The 18,956-nt window shown below is 36.4% G+C and overlaps 1 protein-coding gene across 1 annotated transcript; it reads left to right on the forward strand.

The window, feature by feature from the left end:
• The first annotated feature begins 251 nt into the window (after positions 1 to 251).
• LOC141389180 (hatching enzyme 1.2) lies at positions 252 to 17,640 on the forward strand. Its single transcript, XM_073960311.1, has 2 exons — positions 252 to 851; positions 16,628 to 17,640. The coding sequence occupies exons 1-2, from the start codon at positions 671 to 673 to the stop codon at positions 17,437 to 17,439; spliced, it is 993 nt and encodes a 330-aa protein (XP_073816412.1). The 5' UTR covers positions 252 to 670; the 3' UTR covers positions 17,440 to 17,640.
• Positions 17,641 to 18,956: the final 1,316 nt, after the last annotated feature.

The raw sequence follows: 18,956 nt of genomic DNA on the forward strand, positions 1-18,956 counted from the left end.
ACACATTAAGGTATTGATTAAAAGCTCATATTATAAACGGAATATTTTTAGATCACAATCACTTGTCTCTCATAAAAACGGAATGTCTTCATATTATTTTGAGCTGGTTAGGGGGTTTGTGTGGACAAATTGGTGGTTGGTGCTGCGCTTCAGCTAAATATCAGCTCTAGATCTCAGCGAAAGTAAACACATATGCATGTTGCCGCTAACTAACAACCAACCAAGCAAAGTTTCTTTCGATGCCAAACACTACACTACGGATGGCTAAGACGACCTGTCGTCGTTCGGTCGTATCACAAAACACTTATCAACGACATTCAAAGCTATTATTTATTTAATCGCAGTTTAACTCTCGTAACTAACATAACGAACGCGGCGCACATAAAACCACCATCTCCTATCTAATCCACAAAAAACGCATGCGCGCGTGCCTTCTATACGTTGGAAATTACACAAAAAAGTCATAAAATCTAATTTGACATAAAACCAGCAAAATAAAAGCGAAATATGTAAAATCTGTGGCCTTCTAAAGTTAATCATTAGAAAAATAGAAACGTGTCTTTACGACGGCCAAATAGATCTTTTATCGCGCAAAAGGAATGAATGCTATTGCTTTGTACTCAGCGGGTTCGTTCGAATGTGAAAATAGTTTGCATTCAATGTTCGGTGAATGATGGTGGTTCCCAAGAGACGCACCTTCTTTTGCTTTGATTTGAAGCCGATAATCGGTGTTATTTGCATTGTTGTTGTTGTTTTAAATTTGCAATCGGCAAATAGTGCTAAATTGTCGAATAAATATTATCCGGCGGGAGTGGATCTATTCGAACATGAATTTCCCAATGTTGGATTAGGTGTGTATCGATATTTACGTATACGAATATGTGTGAAGATGGAATGTGAAAATTAGCATTATGTAGTGAATTTGATAAAAAAAGAAATACATATAATAAACCATAACTAAATATGAGGAAGTTAAATGAAGTGAATTAATTATTACATTGCAACTTTAAATGAATGGTGAATTTTTATAAACTTTGGCCGATTTGCATAGTTGATTTCAAATCAAATTTTGAAGATACTACGGAAAACTATTAACGAGAATGTGAAATAAATTTAAGACGGATTATTGAGGACTATGGACGTGGATTATTAAATAAATTGTAGAAGGTATTCTCGAGAACTATTAGCGTGAATCTTTAAATGCATTTCAGGAGGTACTCTCGAGGACTACAACCGAGGTTTTTTAAGCAAATTTTAGAGGGTACTCTTGAGGACTACAAGCGCGGATTTAAAACAAAATGTAAAAAACGCTCTTGAGGACAACAAGCGTGGGGTTTTCAATAAATTTTAGAAGCCTGCAGTTTTAAGTGAATTTGAGTAGAAAATGAATTTTCAAGATTAAATGAATTTTCAGGATTATAAGCGTGTATTTTCAATTTAATTTCAAAAAGTACTCTTTAAGACTATACTTAAATACACATTAGACGGAAATCTTGGGCACTGAAATGATTTTTAATAAAGTCAAAACATTTCGCTGAAGTACAGTTTAATGACATTTTTACTGAAGGTATTATTTTTTTACTGTCAAAACTGCCAAAAGGAGTGGCTCAGGTGTTTTTCACTATCACTTTCGCGGTTATGGGCCCCAAAGACCTGAGGTCTTGATGTCAAAAGGGATCATTTCGTCAGGCACATATCTTCTAAGCCGCTACGAATTTGGGTTTACTCATAGAAGAAAAGATGTAGCACTCGTTTTAAAGAATAACAATTGTGAACACATACATAAAATCCATTCAACCAATTCAACAATCGTCAAGGTCAATTTTCCCCTTTAATTTTTTTTTTTTTTTGGATTTTAGTCTACAAATATCAAACCGATCAAAATTGAAGCAAACAACCAACTAGTACCTTAGATCTTAGTAAACAAACTTCTAGAACATACGAACTCTGTAGAAATGGTTCTTAATGGTCAAAATAGCAAATCAAATGCGATTTCTATCCTCTTTTCTCGGTCCTTTCTCCATAGATACTAAACCGTTCAAAATTCAAGAAAACAATGGACCACAATAATTTAGCAAAGATATCAGGAAACAACTTTCTGGAACATACAAAATGTCTACGACCGGTTCTTAAATGTGAAAATAGCCAAAAACTTTTGAAAATATTAGATTTTTATACTTTTTTCTCCGATTCCGGTCCACAGATACCGAACCGCCCAAAAATTAAGGATACATTGAACTACAAAAATGTACCTAAGATTTTAATAAACAACTTTCTAGAACATAAAAAGATTCTAGGAATGGTTCTTCAAGCTGAAATTCACAAAAAATTTAATTTGGTCTGTTCAAGTACTGCAAGAATATACTAATTTTTACTATTTTTTCCGATAACATAAAGGAAAAAATGTTATCGTAGTAAAAAATAGTAGCTTCTTGCAGGTTCTGGAACAGAGCCATTATTTTTAACGTTTCCCCAGCTCAGGTCTGGAAGTAACATCCCAGTAAAATCTTCGATGAAAAATCATGAGTTGAATCATGGGTGCAAGTGATCTGGCATGTCATCTTTTTGTCATTTTCACTCATGAATTTTATATGAGCGTGACCCCCAAAAGATGACGTTCTTTTTTGGATCCTAAGCATGTCATTTTAACCAATGCAATGACATGTCACTTTCACCAATGCTTTGGCATGTCATTTTAACCAATGCATTGACACGTCATTTTCACCCATTCTTTGACATGTCATTTTCACCAACCAGTTGACATGAAATTTTCATGTCTTGTTTGGAAAATGGAAATGCTCTATTGAAATATGGACAAACAAAACTCTTTATTAATTCAAACGAATACACAAAATAACTACAATTAATTGATCAGCAAAAAGTTTACATCCAAAATTGCAATGTAATCACCTGCAACGCAAAAAATTACTGCCTCCGTTCTCCGCAACTGATATTCTTTCATCTTTCAAAAGGTTTTTTCTATTATCTTCCCATCACCAGTTCAGATTTCGCCATGGACTCCAACTGCACTCCTTTAAGTATTTTTATTTCGTAAATTACTTTTATTTTATAATTTTGTTATTTTATAACAACATTTTGGAAATTTATACTCTTTTGTTTAGTGACGAAAATATGTAGGGATCTACAACCCGGCTTGCTTTAGGGATCTCTAAGAACAAAATGTAACGAACGAGGAGAGACTTTTTCTGGAAAATATCATTTATGCTTTTTTAATTTATTTTTAATTGTTTCTTTCCAAATGTCGTTTCTTCTTTATTTTCAGATTCTTGTTCCTTTTCGTTTCGGAATATTTTTCAAATTTCAAGAAGCGAGATTTGATTGATTTCGTTCTATGTCAGATTTAGAACAGACAAGGGAACTTTTAAAATAGCAATTTGTGCAGTCCGATTCTATTTTTAGCTCGATGATTGGGACTTCATTTTTATTGCAGACATTTAGAGTTTCATACAATACCAATTGTTTAGAAGTTTTAGTTGTCTGATATGCAGGAAATGTAAGACAACATCACGACGACAGTTCTAACAACTTTGATCTGTTTCAGAATCTTCAAGAATCTACTAATTTTTACTACGATAACTATTTTTCCTTTAAGTTATCGGGAAAAAATAGTAAAAATTAGTAGATTCTTGCAGTACTGGAACATACCAAACTGAAAATAAACAGATGTGTAAATAAAAACACAAACATCATCTCTATTGGATCGATGGAATGGGTACAAATGCATTGGTTCAAATCCTAATGAAAAGATCGGATCTTTCACGACTTCCTTTGAACCAATGCAAAAGATGACATGAAATCACGTCATCGCAAAGAACCCCTTCCTTCAAATTTTGCTGGGATATTGTTCAAAACTCAAGGAAATTTGAAAGGTTTGTTATTTACGGACCTGAACAGGAAAGAATGATGTAAAATAATCGAATTTTGTGCTCGAAGAACCGTTCCTAGAATCTTTTTATGTTCTAGAAAGTTGTTTATTGAAATCTTAGGTACACTTTTATAGTTCAATGTATCCTTAATTTTTGGGCGGTTCGGTATCTGTGAACCGGAATCGGCGAAAAAAGTAAAAAATCGAATATTATCAAAAGTATTGGCTACATTCACATTTAAGTACCGGTCATAGACATTTCGTATGTTCCAAAAAGTTGTTGCCTAATTATTGTGGTCCATTGATTTCTTGAATTTTGAACGGTTTAGTATCTATGGAGCAAGGACCGAGAAAATAGGATAAAAATAGCATTTGATTTGCAATTTTGACCATTAAGAACCATTTCTACAGAGTTCGTATGTTCTAGAAAGATGTTTGCTAAGATCTAAGGTACATTTTTCTTGTTGGTTGTTTGCTTCAATTTTGATCAGTTTGATATCTCTAGACTAAAATCCGAGAAAAAATTAAAACTGATATTTGACGATTTTGACCTTGAAGGTGAGGTTGAATGGATTTTATGTGTTCACAATTATTATTCTTTAAAACGAGTGCTACAACTTTTCTTCTACGAGTAAACTCAAATTCTTAGCGGTTTAGAAGATATGTCCCTGACAAAATTATCCCTTTTGACATCAATGCCTCAGGTCTTTGGGGGCCCATAAACCCGAAAGTTGAAGTGATAGGGAAAAACGCCGGGGCAAGTATCTTCTTATTTTTGGTCTTCTATCACACTGCGGTGTCAGAATATGGTTAAAAAACCATGACTCAAAAAATTACACACAGTGTTTTAAAAATATATTTATGGGATTGGGATTAAGTATGACTATTTAGAAAAGCAAAATATATATGGTAAAAACCAAAAACTCCTTTGCAATTCCATTTGAAAAAAATTAAATTTTTTTTGTGTGCACATTTACAGAGCTTAAGGAAAAAATTCTGGTTTCAAATCTGTTTGCGTTCACAAATTTGTCCGATGCGCGCAAAAGTTATAGCGGTTTTTATTCTCATACAAAGAACAAATATTTAAAAATCTCTTATTTGTTTTTATGAGAAAATTTATGAATAAATAACTAACAGCATTCCATATATATTCGTAGATTTTTAAATATTTACTAAATTTATTATTATTTTCGCAAAAAATCAACAAATAATAAACAAATATTAAAGTAAATCCAAATTATCCTGTCCCAGAGTTCATACGAAGCATTAGAAAATAAATTAAAAAACATCTGCGGAATCTAGACAATGCGTAGAAAAATATAAAATTTATAAAGATTGGGTACATAAATTGCAAATTATAGCAGCAACAAAAGAGAAAAAAAATATTGTTAGACAATATTTTTGCAAATATATTTAGAAACCGCGGATGTGCCTCCACATTCTATTTTGCGTAAAAAAACCATATGACTCGCGTATTTCTGACACGCGTTTTCGCAAATATTATAATCGCGTATAAAGGATTCCATTTTAAAGAAAATCGCGGTTTAGTATGCGGATTTGTCCAAATATATTTTTGCTGATTTTCCTATTTTCAAGGTATCTATATCCACGACTTTTATGTACGGATAGGATCGCTGAGGGGCTCATTAGATCCGTCGCGTAAAAAAACTGAATTCACGAGGGGTTCAAAGGAAATTGAATGATAGTTGTAAATATTACACGCAAAAATATGTTTTTTTTTTTAAGAAAATTCACGCATCAAATTTTGGCTTTTAGACTCCAATTACTTGGATACTGTAAGGAGCACACTCATAAGATATACATTAAACAACGTAAAATCACGAGTTCTATAATTCTATTATGAGTTTTGAATAAGATGTTACTGCGCGTCCGAATTATTAAAAAAAATTCAAAAAACCCCGAAATTCCGGCTTCAAAATTTCAGCATCAATTTTAGGTGGTTCAACCCATTTGTCTACATCGATGCCAACACAGCTTCCACAAAAAATAATTTTAATGGTCGACATTATAGGATCCCTCCTACAACACTTAATTTTAAAGAATTTCAGTCATACTATATTGAATATAGTAACAGGTGACGTAGGGGATGGAAGATACCAAGGAACGGTCCTGACCGGTTTTAACATGGCAAAGCCCAGGATTTATCTTGGTCCCTCTTTCATCTCAAGTGGACACTGACCTCCCGTGGTGTCACCTGGGGAACTGCCTTTAACACCCGTTAAAGGTAGTGAGCTAACATGTGCCGCGCGTTCACCCATAAGAACGTTAAAAACTTGGGTTTGGGCGTCGGGTTAGTAACCCTCCCCTAGAAAAAAAAACAGCCTACTATGAAAAAACGAAAGAAAAGAAAAACAAACCCCTCTAAAGTTGACGAACCCCGCAAACGTTTTAAGGACCATGATCTGCGAATCTGCACCTGGAATGTTCGCACTCTTTATAGAGAAGGTGCAGTCTTCGCATTGGCAGACGTACTTGGAAAGTACAAAGCCGATATTACTGCCATACAGGAAATACGATGGACTGGGAAAGATGTCACAACAACACCTAAAGGTGACGCACTGTATTATAGCTGCCATGACACAAAGCATGAGTTTGGTTGCGGTTTTGTAGTTGGTCGGAGGTTAAAACATCTGGTCTCCAGCTTCACCCCAGTGAATGAAAGACTTGCTACAATTCGATTCAAAGCAAAATTCTTCAACATCAGCTTTATCTGCGCTCATGCCCCAACCGAAGACAAGGACGAACAGACCAAAGATATATTCTACGAGAGCTTAGAAGAAACATATGACCGTTGTCCTGCCCATGACATTAAAATTGTTCTAGGCGATTTTAATGCCAAAATTGGAAAGGAGAATATCTTTGGACAAACAGTTGGGAAATTCAGTCTACATAGTGAAACATCAGACAATGGAATGAGGCTGATAGACTTCGCAGCGGCAAAAAACATGGTAGTTAGCAGTACCAGATTTAAGCATCTCGATATTCATAAGGGCACTTGGCTGTCTCCAGACCAAAGAACAATAAATCAAATTGATCACGTTGTGATAGATGGAAGACATTCATCGAGCGTGTTGGATGTACGATCGTTCCGAGGAGCAAACATAGATTCGGACCATTACCTCGTTGCAGCAAAGGTACGTACCCGTCTAAACGTTGCAAATAAAGCACGGACAGACACAACACGAAAGTTGGACATCGCCAAGCTGCAAACACAACAGATAGCCACAGCATATTCCACTCAACTGACCCAATTGCTTAATGATAGCGCTTCTCGTCCCGATAACATATCAGCACAATGGCAAAATATTGCCCACTCCATGCAAACAGCCGCAAAATCAGTACTTGGATACCAGAGACCTCCACCAAAGAATCCGTGGTATGACCAGGAGTGCCGTGCTGCTACCGAAGAAAAAAATGCGGCATATAGGGCTACTTTACAATCAGTAGCAACGCGTAGCGCACGAGAGAGGTATCGGGAGAAAAGGAGAGAGGAGAAACGTCTTTTCCGCAGGAAAAAGAGAGAAATGGAAAAGAGGGAGTGTGAACAAATGGAGATGTACAGGAGACAGAACGAAGTCCGAAAATTCTACCAAAGAGTGAAGCATCAAACTGATGGCTTTGGTACAGGAATATCGTCCTGTAGAGATCAACAAGGTAATTTGGTAACTGATACAGATAGTGTGCTCAGGATATGGAAAGAACATTTTTCCAAACTGTTGGTATCCGATAGCAGTGAAGACGGCGAAGATACCACAGATCCAATCCCAGATGATGGTATTGAATGTATACCGCCCAGCCAAGATGAGGTAAGGACAGCAATAAACCGGCTGAAGAATAATAAGGCGGCAGGAGCAGATGGCCTACCAGCCGAGCTGTTCAAAACCGGAGGCGACACGCTGATAAGGTGTATGCATCAGCTAGTTAGCACCATCTGGCAGGAAGAACGCGTACCCGACGATTGGAACGTGAGCATCCTATGTCCAGTCCACAAGAAGGGTGATAAGACTGTGTGCTCCAATTATAGGGGCATAAGTCTGCTCCCTATTGCATATAAGATAGTATCTGGCATATTGTGTGAGAGACTAAAGCCTATGGTCAATGAAATTATTGGACCCTATCAGTGCGGCTTTAGACCTGGCAAATCCACCATTGACCAGATATTTACCTTGAGACAAATCCTGGAAAAGACCCAAGAAATGCAGATCGACACCTTCCATCTTTTCGTCGATTATAAAGCAGCATTCGACAGCCCTATACGTTCAAAGGTGTTCCAAGCCATGTCTGATTTTGGTATTCCTGCAAAGCTCATTCGACTTTGTAGAATGACATTAACTGAGACGAGATCCTCAGTTAAAATTGGAAAGAACCTCTCCGAAGAGTTTACTACCAAAAGAGGTTTCAGACAAGGAGACGGCCTGTCGTGTGATCTATTCAACATCCTGCTGGAAAAGGTCATACGAGACGCGAAGGTCAAAAGAAATGGAACGATATACACGAACAGCCACATGTTACTGGCTTATGCCGACGACATTGACATCATGGGTCGATCGGTAAAGGAAGTAACTGACACCTTTGCAAAAGTCGAAAGAGAATCTGCTAAAGTTGGTCTGGCAGTAAACGGCGTAAAAACCAAGTTGATGGTATCGACGCGTAATATGTCCATAAACACCGCACCATCTGTGAATGTTGGTACCTATAATTGTGAGGTAGTAAAGGACTTCGTCTACCTCGGCACCGCCATAAACACAACAAATAACATCAGTTGTGAAATACGAAGAAGAATAGTGTTGGCTAACAGATGCTACTTTGGGCTGAGTAAGCAGTTTAGGAATAAAGCCACCTCTCGTCAAACAAAAATAACACTGTACAAAACACTGATACTACCCGTGCTAATGTATGGTTCCGAAGCATGGGTACTTGCTCAAGCAGATAAGGCAGTGCTTTGTGTGTTTGAGAGAAAAATTCTTCGAAAGATCTACGGGCCAATCTGTGTTGACGGCGAATATCGGCGTCGTATGAACATCGAGCTGTATCAACTATACAATGACATCAATATAGTTGAACGAATCGAGATACAACGATTGCGATGGCTAGGCCATGTTATAAGAATGAGTGATGATGAACCCGCTAAAAAGGCGTATAAATACGGGCCGCATGGAGGTTCTCGCAGATCTGGAAGGCCAAAGCTTCGTTGGAGCGAACAAGTGAAACGAGATATCACAAAGCTACATATCCCAGATTGGGAAAATACAGCAGCAAACAGAGAGGATTGGAGATTTTTTCTTAGTTCGGCTTATGGAACAAATGTTCTGTAAAAGGCCAGCTAAGTAAGTAAGTAACAGTTCGCGAATTCTGAATGGGTGAAACTCGGATTCATCGATTGTAAAACATTTTTTGTTTTTACCATATGTTTTCCTAAGAACATTTTATGAACGGCCCTATTATCAACTATTTTTATTGACATTTTATTTTCAATAACAATGTTGTTGTATCCTCTGACAACACACATTACTAAATTAATGAATGGAGACCAGACTAAAACCTGGATAGGGTGGTTAAATTGTAAGGGCCGATGTTGATTTTGAATAAAACACAAACTATTTAGGAAATTATTGTAATTTTATTTTATTATGATATATTGGTATTACTCAATTATGTATGGAACAAAATATCGGCCAAATGGGCGCCGCGACCACGGCGGCACATCTCCATCCGATAGTCCAGATTTTCGATGACCCTGAGGCATAATGGAGGTTCTATGCCGTTAATGTGCCGAATTATCTCATCCTTTAGCTCTTGAATTGTTGCTGGCTTATCGACGTACACCTTTTCTTTCAAATAACCCCAAAGAAAAAAGTCCAACCTTGTCAAAATGATCTTGGCGGCTAATTGACATCGCCATAACGTGAGATAACACGGCCATTGAATTTGTTGCGCACCGTCCTGCTGAAACCACATATCGTCCACATCCATATCTTCCAATTCGGGCCATAAAAAGTTCGTTATCATCTCACGATAGCGAACGCCATTCACAGTAACTGCCTGACCGGCCTCATTTTGGAAAAAATACGGCCCGATGATGCCGCCAGCCCATAAACCGCACCAAACAGTCACTCTTTGTGGGTGCATTGGTTTTTGGACAATCACTCTTGGATTCTCATTCGCCCAAATGCGGCAATTCTGTTTATTGACGAATCCACTGAGGTGAAAATGTGCCTCATCACTGAAGATGATTTTCTTCGAAAATTGATCATCCACTGTTGCCATTTCTTGCCACCATTCTGCCCATTCACGACGTTTGGAATGGTCAAAAGGCTTTAGTTCTTGAGCCAATTGCACCTTGTAAGCATGTAAATGCAAGTCTTTATGCATAATGTTCATCAACGACGAGCGTGAGAGGTGCAATTGTTGGGCACGACCACGAGTTGAGGTGGACGGCTCTTCAGCCACACTATCGCGAACAGCAGAAATATTTTCTGTATGTACGAGCATGCACTGGTGTTCTCACATCTTCTACAGACCCGGTTTGCTCGAATTTTTTCACGATTTTTGCGATTCTACGCACATTTGGACGATCAAATTGACCAAAAAAATCACGAAGTGCACGATATGCATTTTGATTTGACACCCATTTTCATAATAAGTCTGGATAACTTTAACACGTTGTTGGATTGTGTATCTCTCCATGGTTCAAATTGAGTAAGTCTGAAATAGAGAAATGTCAAATAAAACTCGGAAAAAAACTTGGCGTTTAGGTGTGGTTCACATTCAACATCGGCCCTTACAATTTAACCACCATATGTATATGGATAGTTTTTTGCTAGTAAGTTTTCTATCTTCTGGGAAAACAAAATTCAAACTAACAACCAAACCCAGCAAAAAAAAGGCATTACCAAGTATATTCTTCAATAAGTATATTCTTCCCGAAAATGTAGATAAAAACTTTAAATTGCCTGAAATCAGGTGGTACCGTTATATGGGGCTACACCAAAATCTGACCCATGTCCTCAATTTTTGGTGGGAAAGTTTCTGTACAATTAGGAACTCCAAATGCCAAGTTACAGCCAATTCTGAATAAAAATGAAGACAATATCCTCAAAGCACCTGGGGGCTATAGGAAAAAATGTATTGTCATCCAAATCTGAAAAGTGTGCAGCCTCAGTACGATTGGTCAACTGCAACTGTGTGGAAAATGAGTTACTAGACTTGAACTAAACAAACGCCAAAGCAAGTTAAATAGAGCACTGTAAAAAACGATTTGTGCCTGAACATTTATATATTCCAATGGAATAAACGATATTTTAGGGATCAATATGCAAAAGTCCATTCATCCGTGCTACAAGAAATCATTTTTGAGAAAAAAAAGTCGAAAAGTCATAACCCTAGTGGAAAATTAGAAAACAAAATACCAAATGTCATCCATTTCGGTTTGATAATGGCGCTGACACATTCAAAATACCGAAAATCGGAAGGGACCGTTCTTTGGCGGCTATATGAAAACGTAGACCGATATAGCCCATTTTCAATATCAAACATCCTAGGAGTAAGAAAAAGTTTTTTAACAAATTATAAAACTCTTTCTTAAATATTGCAAGTTGTATCCTGATTTCAATAGACAGACGGACGAGCTGACGGACATGGTTGTATCGACTTAGAATTTTATGCTGTTCAATAATATGTATGGTAAAAACCAATAAAGTTTTGGTTTGTGGATCTGTTAATATATTCTATATAATATGACTGAAATTCCTTAAAATGGAGGGGTTTCATAATATTGACCATTAAACATGATTCACCTGAAAGCTGTATTGGCATCAATGTAGAAAAATGAGTTTTATGTTTCCTGCCGATTTCTGGCTTAACCTTGCATTTCATAGACCTATGTCCAAAAAAAGAATCAAAGAATACTCCATGAGTTATATGATTCTAGTGAATGGTTTGTTTTTAGATATATCGACGGCATCCGCATTAAATTGATGCTGACATTTTGAAGCCTGAATTTCGGGTTTTTTAATTTCTTTCTTAATAATCCGGACGCGTAACAAGATATTATTCAAAACTGATTATATCGTTTCATGTGTACTTCGTGAGTGTGTTGCGTACAGCATCCTAGCAATTGGAGTCCAAAATCGATCATTTTATTCGTAAATTTTAATAACAAACAAGTAAGAACGGCTTTAAGTTTGGTCGGGCCGAACTTGTTTTACCGTCCACCACGAGTTGTATGGAAGTAAAATAGAACAATTAGTTTCCTTTCGTTTACGAAGAAGTCTAAATAGCAAATTACAGCAATTTCGGTAAAACAATCTGGCTAACCTTCAAAATACCGAAATTTGGGAGGTACCATTCTAAGAGAGCCATATCATAACATCGATCTATACCTACACATTTCTGGCGGAAAGTTTTTAGACTCAAAGAAGACTAAATACCAAGTTTCCTATATTTCGGTAAGATAATGTGGCTAAATGAAGGCGTGGACATATACCGACAAATTTCGTACGGAAAGTTTTATACCTCCAAGGAAGACTAAATACCAAATTTTAGCCATTTTGGGTGTGATTGTGATGCTAAAACCTTCAAAATACCGAAAATCGAGAAGTACCGTTTTATGGGGGCTATATTAAGGCATGGACCTGTACCGACAAATTTCTGGAGGAACGTCTTATACCCCAACGAAGACTAAATACCAAATTTCAGCCATTTCTGTGGATTAAAAATACCGAAAGTCGGGTGGTATCGTTCTATGGGGGCTACATCAAAACTTGAACCGATATAGCCAATTTGCAATACCAAACATCCTAGGAGTAATAGAAACTTCTATACCAAATTACAAAGCTCTATATTAAAAAATGCGAGCTGTATCTTGATTTCAACAGACGGACGTTGTTATATCGAGACGAGGACCTATACCGGGAAATTTCAGGTACAAAGTTTTATACTCCCAAGGAAGACTTAATACCAAATTTCAGCTATTTCAGAGGGATATTGAGGCCACAACCTTCAAAATACAAGAAATCCGGAGGTACCGTTCTATGGGGGCTATACCGACAAATTTCAGATGGAAAGTTTTATACCCCCAACGAAGACTAAATGCCAAATTTCAGTCATTTCGGTGGAATATTGAGGCCACAACCTTCAATATACCAGAAATCCGGAGGTACCATTCTATGGGGGCTATATGAAGACGTGGACCTATACTGACAATTTTCAGGTGGAAAGTTTTATACTCCCAACGAAGACTTAATACAAAATGTCAGCCATTTCAGTGTGATGTTGAGGCCACAACCTTCAAACTATCGGAAATCAGGAGGTAGCGTTCTATGGGCGTTATATGAAAACGTGGACCTATGAAGACTTAATACCAAATTTCAGCCATTTCGGTGGGATATTTGGACCACAAATCCTTGTATATATTTTTGCATATGCTCATTTTATGCAAATATGTAAAAATATGTCAAAATATGCACGATATGCAAAATATGCAAAATTTCTGGGCCCAATTCGTTTTATTTTGAGATCAGATTTTTGCATATGCTCATTTTATGCAAATATGTCAAAATATGCACGATATGCAAAATATGTAAAATATGCAAAATTTTTGGGCCCAATTCGTTTTATTTTGAGATAAAACGAGTTTCCATCTAATCAGATTTTTTCTACGACCACCCTAACCATATATGCATTTGGATAGGATTTCGCTGTCTAGCCAATAGGATCAGTAAATGCCAAATTACATCCAATTCGGTCCGAAAATGTAGCTAAAAACTCCAAAATATCTGAAAAAGGGCGGTACCGTTATATGGAGGCTTTTTTAAAACGTGTGCCGATATAGATCATCGTCGAACATGACTTGTCTGCAAACAAAAGACGCATCTGTGCAAAATTTTAGCTTTCTATCATAATTTATTTGGATCCTAATATCCATGCCTAATAAAGTCGCAAATGATTATTTCAATGCGATACAAGCGGAAACAAAATACGGAATCTATACAGAGGATTCCAAGATGGTGTCTACTGTGAAAGGCTAGGTCTTGAATACTTATACACGTTGAACAACGACAGAATTCATAAAAAGTCTGGATGCTGAGATCTTTGAATCGGTGAATATCTTTGTGGAGGGTATCGAAAAGGCAGAACTAGATAGGCGTAGAACACAATCAACAAATCTAGCAACCACTGAATCTATCAAACAACTCTTATGTTAGCTTTTTCGAGAAGTTAAAACGTTAATTAATGAAAGAGTCAATGAATTGTGGCATAATGAACCTAGGATCAACTTGTCAAGAGCCATTTGGCCAACTCTATCAACGAATAGAACAAATTCACTATAAAACCTAAGTACAACTGAAATCAGGCACTGTTACATTAAAGACATTACTAGTAAATGGAATCACGACAGCGTTGATTATTGCAGACTCTGCGAAAATGAAGAAGAGACGGATACAATAGAGCACATCTTACGTCACTATCCAATGCTTGTTCGCACGCAGCATGGGTTTACTGGTGTATTTTCAAGTTTAACCTTCTACTCAACGATAGAACCTGTTATCAACAACAATAACAAAGAAAATTTAAAATGGATGGGAAGGCGCAACATGAAAGCGTAAACTGCAATACTTTTGCAAACATGCTGAGCAAGTAGCAGAAAATGCGGGAAAGTGCAACAAAATTCTCAAGGCATTAGCAGGTAGCACTCGAGGGAAAGGATAAAGAAACAATCCACCAATGGACTATGCGGCACCAGTCTGGGCCCCAAGCATAAGCGGTACCCAGTGGAGAAACCTTCAAACCATACGAAACAATGCAATGAGAATAGCTTCTGCTTGCCACTCAAAGGGAGCTTCATCAAAATCATCTCCACCATGAGACCGAGATGCTCCCGGTCAAAGAACACTGCACTATGCTCAGCATAGTGTAATAAAGTATCAAAACTCAAACCACCCTAACCATCTTAGCTCCAAAAACCCACTAAGCGAGAGGGCCGAGCCCATAAGACAAGACTACCGAGCCGAACTTAAAAACATCCCCCATATGCCCCCAGACCCGTCCCCCGAAGACATTGAACTAGCCATGAAACAGGTACACACAGAGATGGTGCATAACTATAAATCATCATACACAAGCAGTATTATAGTCGGTGGAAGACCACCACCCATAAGTGATGATAAAAGGTCACTACCCAGAGATACCAGATTGGTACTATCAAAAAGCTACCTCTCAACCCTGAACCCGGACATCGCGGATGTTTGCCCAAAATGCGGAGGTACCCCCCACAACACGAGACACCTCTTTGCATGTCCAGCTAACCCGGCTAAACTTACACAAGAATCGTTATGGACACATCCAGTCGAGGCAGCTCGCTTCCGCGGACTGGATGTGAACGTTTAATGTCCCTCTAATCCAGGCATGACCAAAAAGAGAACGGAGAAAATGTGAATTTATTCGAAATATATTGGCAACTTATAACAGTGTGTTAGTGATTTTGTATTCACGCAAGCTAGAAAACAATAACAAATCAAAACATTTGTTCTCTTTCGTACGCTCTTTCTGTGCATTCGGGTCGTGTGCGTGTAAATTGCGCTAAATCATCGGCACCGCCGTGCCAAATGTGACCATGCTTGCTCTAATCTTATTTTACTTTCTTTCTTTTTTCTTTCTTTCTCCTACACATGCTAAACATGTAGAGGCAACTACAACAACAACTACGACGCATTTTCAATATTCAAATGTCAACCTATTTATATAAGTACTTTATACAGTCTCCTACTGCTTCCATTGTCTTTTCCTTTACCTTTCCCCTGACCTAACCTAAGTATCGTTAGAACCTAAAAGATCCACTTTTATAAAACACGTTTGCAAACAATTGCTAAAACCATTATAATAGCTATACTCAGGGGGTACCGTTTATGGGAGCTTCATCAATATTTGGAGCCCATCACCGAACTATACTCATTCCAGTTACTATGATATGAATCATGTATGTTTTACGCTATAGTTCCGCTATCTGACTACATACAACAGCATAGAAAGGTTAACCTATAAAAAGGTTAAGAGAGGCTCTTCAATATAAAAGTTTCTTCAACGAAATGTGCCATCCAAGAAAGACATTTTTTCGATTTCGTCTGCTAAATTTTATCTGATCATAGGCTTCTTTTCATATATGTCCCAAAATACAACCTATTTTATAATTTCTTGTTTATCGGTCTATAATGATCTTTAGAGCGACATTTCGTTTTTGATCCATTCAACCCGTCAAAAAATTTACGATCCTCAAACAACTGCAGGTGTCTTTTGTAGTTGAAACTTCCAAATTTCACAACCATCGATCCGTAATTACAGCCTGAAGTTTGATTATAATATAAAATAGCTAGGACAATATTTCGATATGTTACTTGACACAACTTATAATAGCCTCTCCACTAGAACGACCCAAAAAAACAACAAAACATTTTTTTGGAACTCCCACCCTCCATTTTTTCCATTTGGATCAAATGGAAACTTTTGTTGGGGTAGGATTTCCAAAAATTAGAATTTTTGTTTTTGGGTATCTCTACTCTTCATATTGTGCTGTAGCATGGGTATATTCTTCATCAGCTATAAATATAGGATACTTTTACACAATTCTTTTTTTTCATTAGGATTTTCAATTTTGTGTTCATCTTACACGATTTGTACTTCTTTTTTAACTAGAGAAACTAATTTAAGATTTTTTTATTTCAGATGAATATGATCCATTTGGGCCAGCATTAAGTGAAGATGACTTAACAGATGGTGGTGATGATCCTGAAACTAAGCCGAGATTATTTCAAGGTGATATTGCCATAGATCCATTTACATATCTAACCCTGCGTTTGGGAGTGAATCCAAACAAACATCCAAAACGGTTATGGCCCAATGGTACAATACCGTTCGAAATAAGCTATCTTTACGATACACGCGAACGCCGGGCTATTGAACGTGTTCTAAAGACCTTCAACTCTTTGACATGCATTAAATTTGTACCATACGATGGTGATGATGACGATTATATTTTAATAACACCGCCTGAAGAGGGACCCAAAGGCTGCTGGTCTTATGTTGGGAGAAAAGGTGGCGAACAAGTGGTATCTTTACAAAAGCCCGATGAAACAAGTGCACATTGTTTCAGCAGTGAAGGGCGTATAATGCATGAACTGATGCATGCCATTGGCATCTATCATGAACAATCTCGTGCGGATCGTGATAATTACATTAAGGTACACTGGGAAAATATAGTACCAAAATTTCGTAAAAACTTTAAACTTATCTCAAAGAAACGTGGAAAATATAGTTTTGAATATGATTATAACTCCGTTATGCACTATGGCGAATATTATTTTAGTAAAAGTAAAGGTAAAAAGCCATCTATAACACCACTACAGCCGGGTGTTAGAATTGGCCAAAGAAAAACCCTAAGTAAAACGGATTGTTTAAAAATCAACGATTTGTATGGCTGCCTAAAGGGACGGCATGCCAAAATGTATAAAAGCTTTTGTAATTTATTGGGTCTCTGAGAAGAATTAAAACGTAAGCGAGAGTATAATTTGTAGATATAAACGAATGAATCATATTGATTTGAATATTTTAAAAGTGAACAATATAAAATTGTAAATGATATTAATTTAACTAGCAATTAAGGAAATTAATGTATATACAAAACTTATGTAATCCTTTAAAAAAAAATAAAATATGCATTAATACAACTTACTGAACAAGTTTATATATTTGGTATATTTTAATAAGGTAGGTTTGGTAAGGGTATTTTACACTATATTTAAAAGTCATATGACATGAAATTTTCCATCGTTATATATTCGCTAATATGTGTAATATTGGAGATTTTCCTTACGCCATTTACTCTGTGCGTTCACACCAACAAAAATTTAAAAAAAAACTACATCTAAACATTGCCTCCGTGGGTAAATATTGAATGTTTTTATTTCGTGTCATATGACATTGATAAATAGTGTAAACTACCTCGAAGTATTTAATTAACTTTTACTCTTAACTGATTTACAATGTAAAACCCTGTTTAAGTAGACCAAAGTAGTACCTATGTATTTTCCAATATTATTTTGCTATCTCCTTGTTTTACAACTATTCTAAGTACGGTTTTCATAATTGCTCCATGAAAATAGGTCCGATAAGAAGTATTCCTTAAGTGCTTGTAAAACGTATCTTTTGTTTGTGCATATTTTCTTTCCAACGAATTATACAAATAAGGAAATTATTAAAGTCGGGCGGTGCCAACTATATGTTACTCCAATACCTCAAATCAGATGAAAATATATGTGTGAACTATATTCAAATCTGAACCGATCTCGATATTATTAAAAAAATTTAATTTCTAGACCAAATATTGTGGAACATTCTAAATTTCATCGAAATTGGACATACATAGGTATATACCTAAAAGTAAATATAAATCTATGTCGTTTCATTATGCATTAAGTGGAAATTTTTATACATTTTGGATTATATTTTACTCATGGTTTAATAAGAAAGGTTAGCCAAAGCTTTATGTGAATTTAAATTTTTTCATTCGAGTATGCCTAAAACTTCAAAACAATATAAACAAACTGTGTATGTGTGTGTGGTGTTTGAATAATATGCCAAACAATTTTAAAAACAATCGAATTCAATGATTTTTAAAATTGTTTTTAGACCATTTGTATGGAAGAAATTGGTGAGATTTGCATTGAAACAATCAGTTTATCATATTCACAACTCGATTATGTGGAGAAAACTTAACTCTTCATTCATTTTTCGCATTTTTTATAAAATGCTCAAAAAATACATTGTAAACAAACCCACTTGTTGCTTTTATTTTGAAGTTTTAGGAATTGAAGAAAAACAAGGGTTCTATAGATTTTTTTCATTTAAATCTACCTCTTTACTTATACCATGATTTTACTTACAAAATTTCAAATTTTGTCCATTGGGCAAATTGCAAAATCTTCTTCTGTTCTAGACGGTGTGCGAACACTCCAGGGTCCAACAGATCGTAATCCTTAAAATGATTGCCCAGTAA

Source organism: Musca autumnalis, unplaced genomic scaffold (assembly GCF_047663935.1).
Source record: "Musca autumnalis isolate F117 unplaced genomic scaffold, ASM4766393v1 scaffold_1, whole genome shotgun sequence".
NCBI lineage: Eukaryota > Metazoa > Arthropoda > Insecta > Diptera > Muscidae > Musca > Musca autumnalis.

What these genes read in the sequence shown, in the direction of transcription:
- LOC141389180 (XM_073960311.1), top strand. Translation starts at nt 671, where the DNA reads ATGATGGTGGTTCCCAAGAGACGCACCTTCTTTTGCTTTGATTTGAAG. An exon ending in ATTTCCCAATGTTGGATTAG is followed by an intron (nt 852 to 16,627) that starts GTGTGTATCGAT and finishes TTTTTATTTCAG; the next exon opens with ATGAATATGATCCATTTGGG.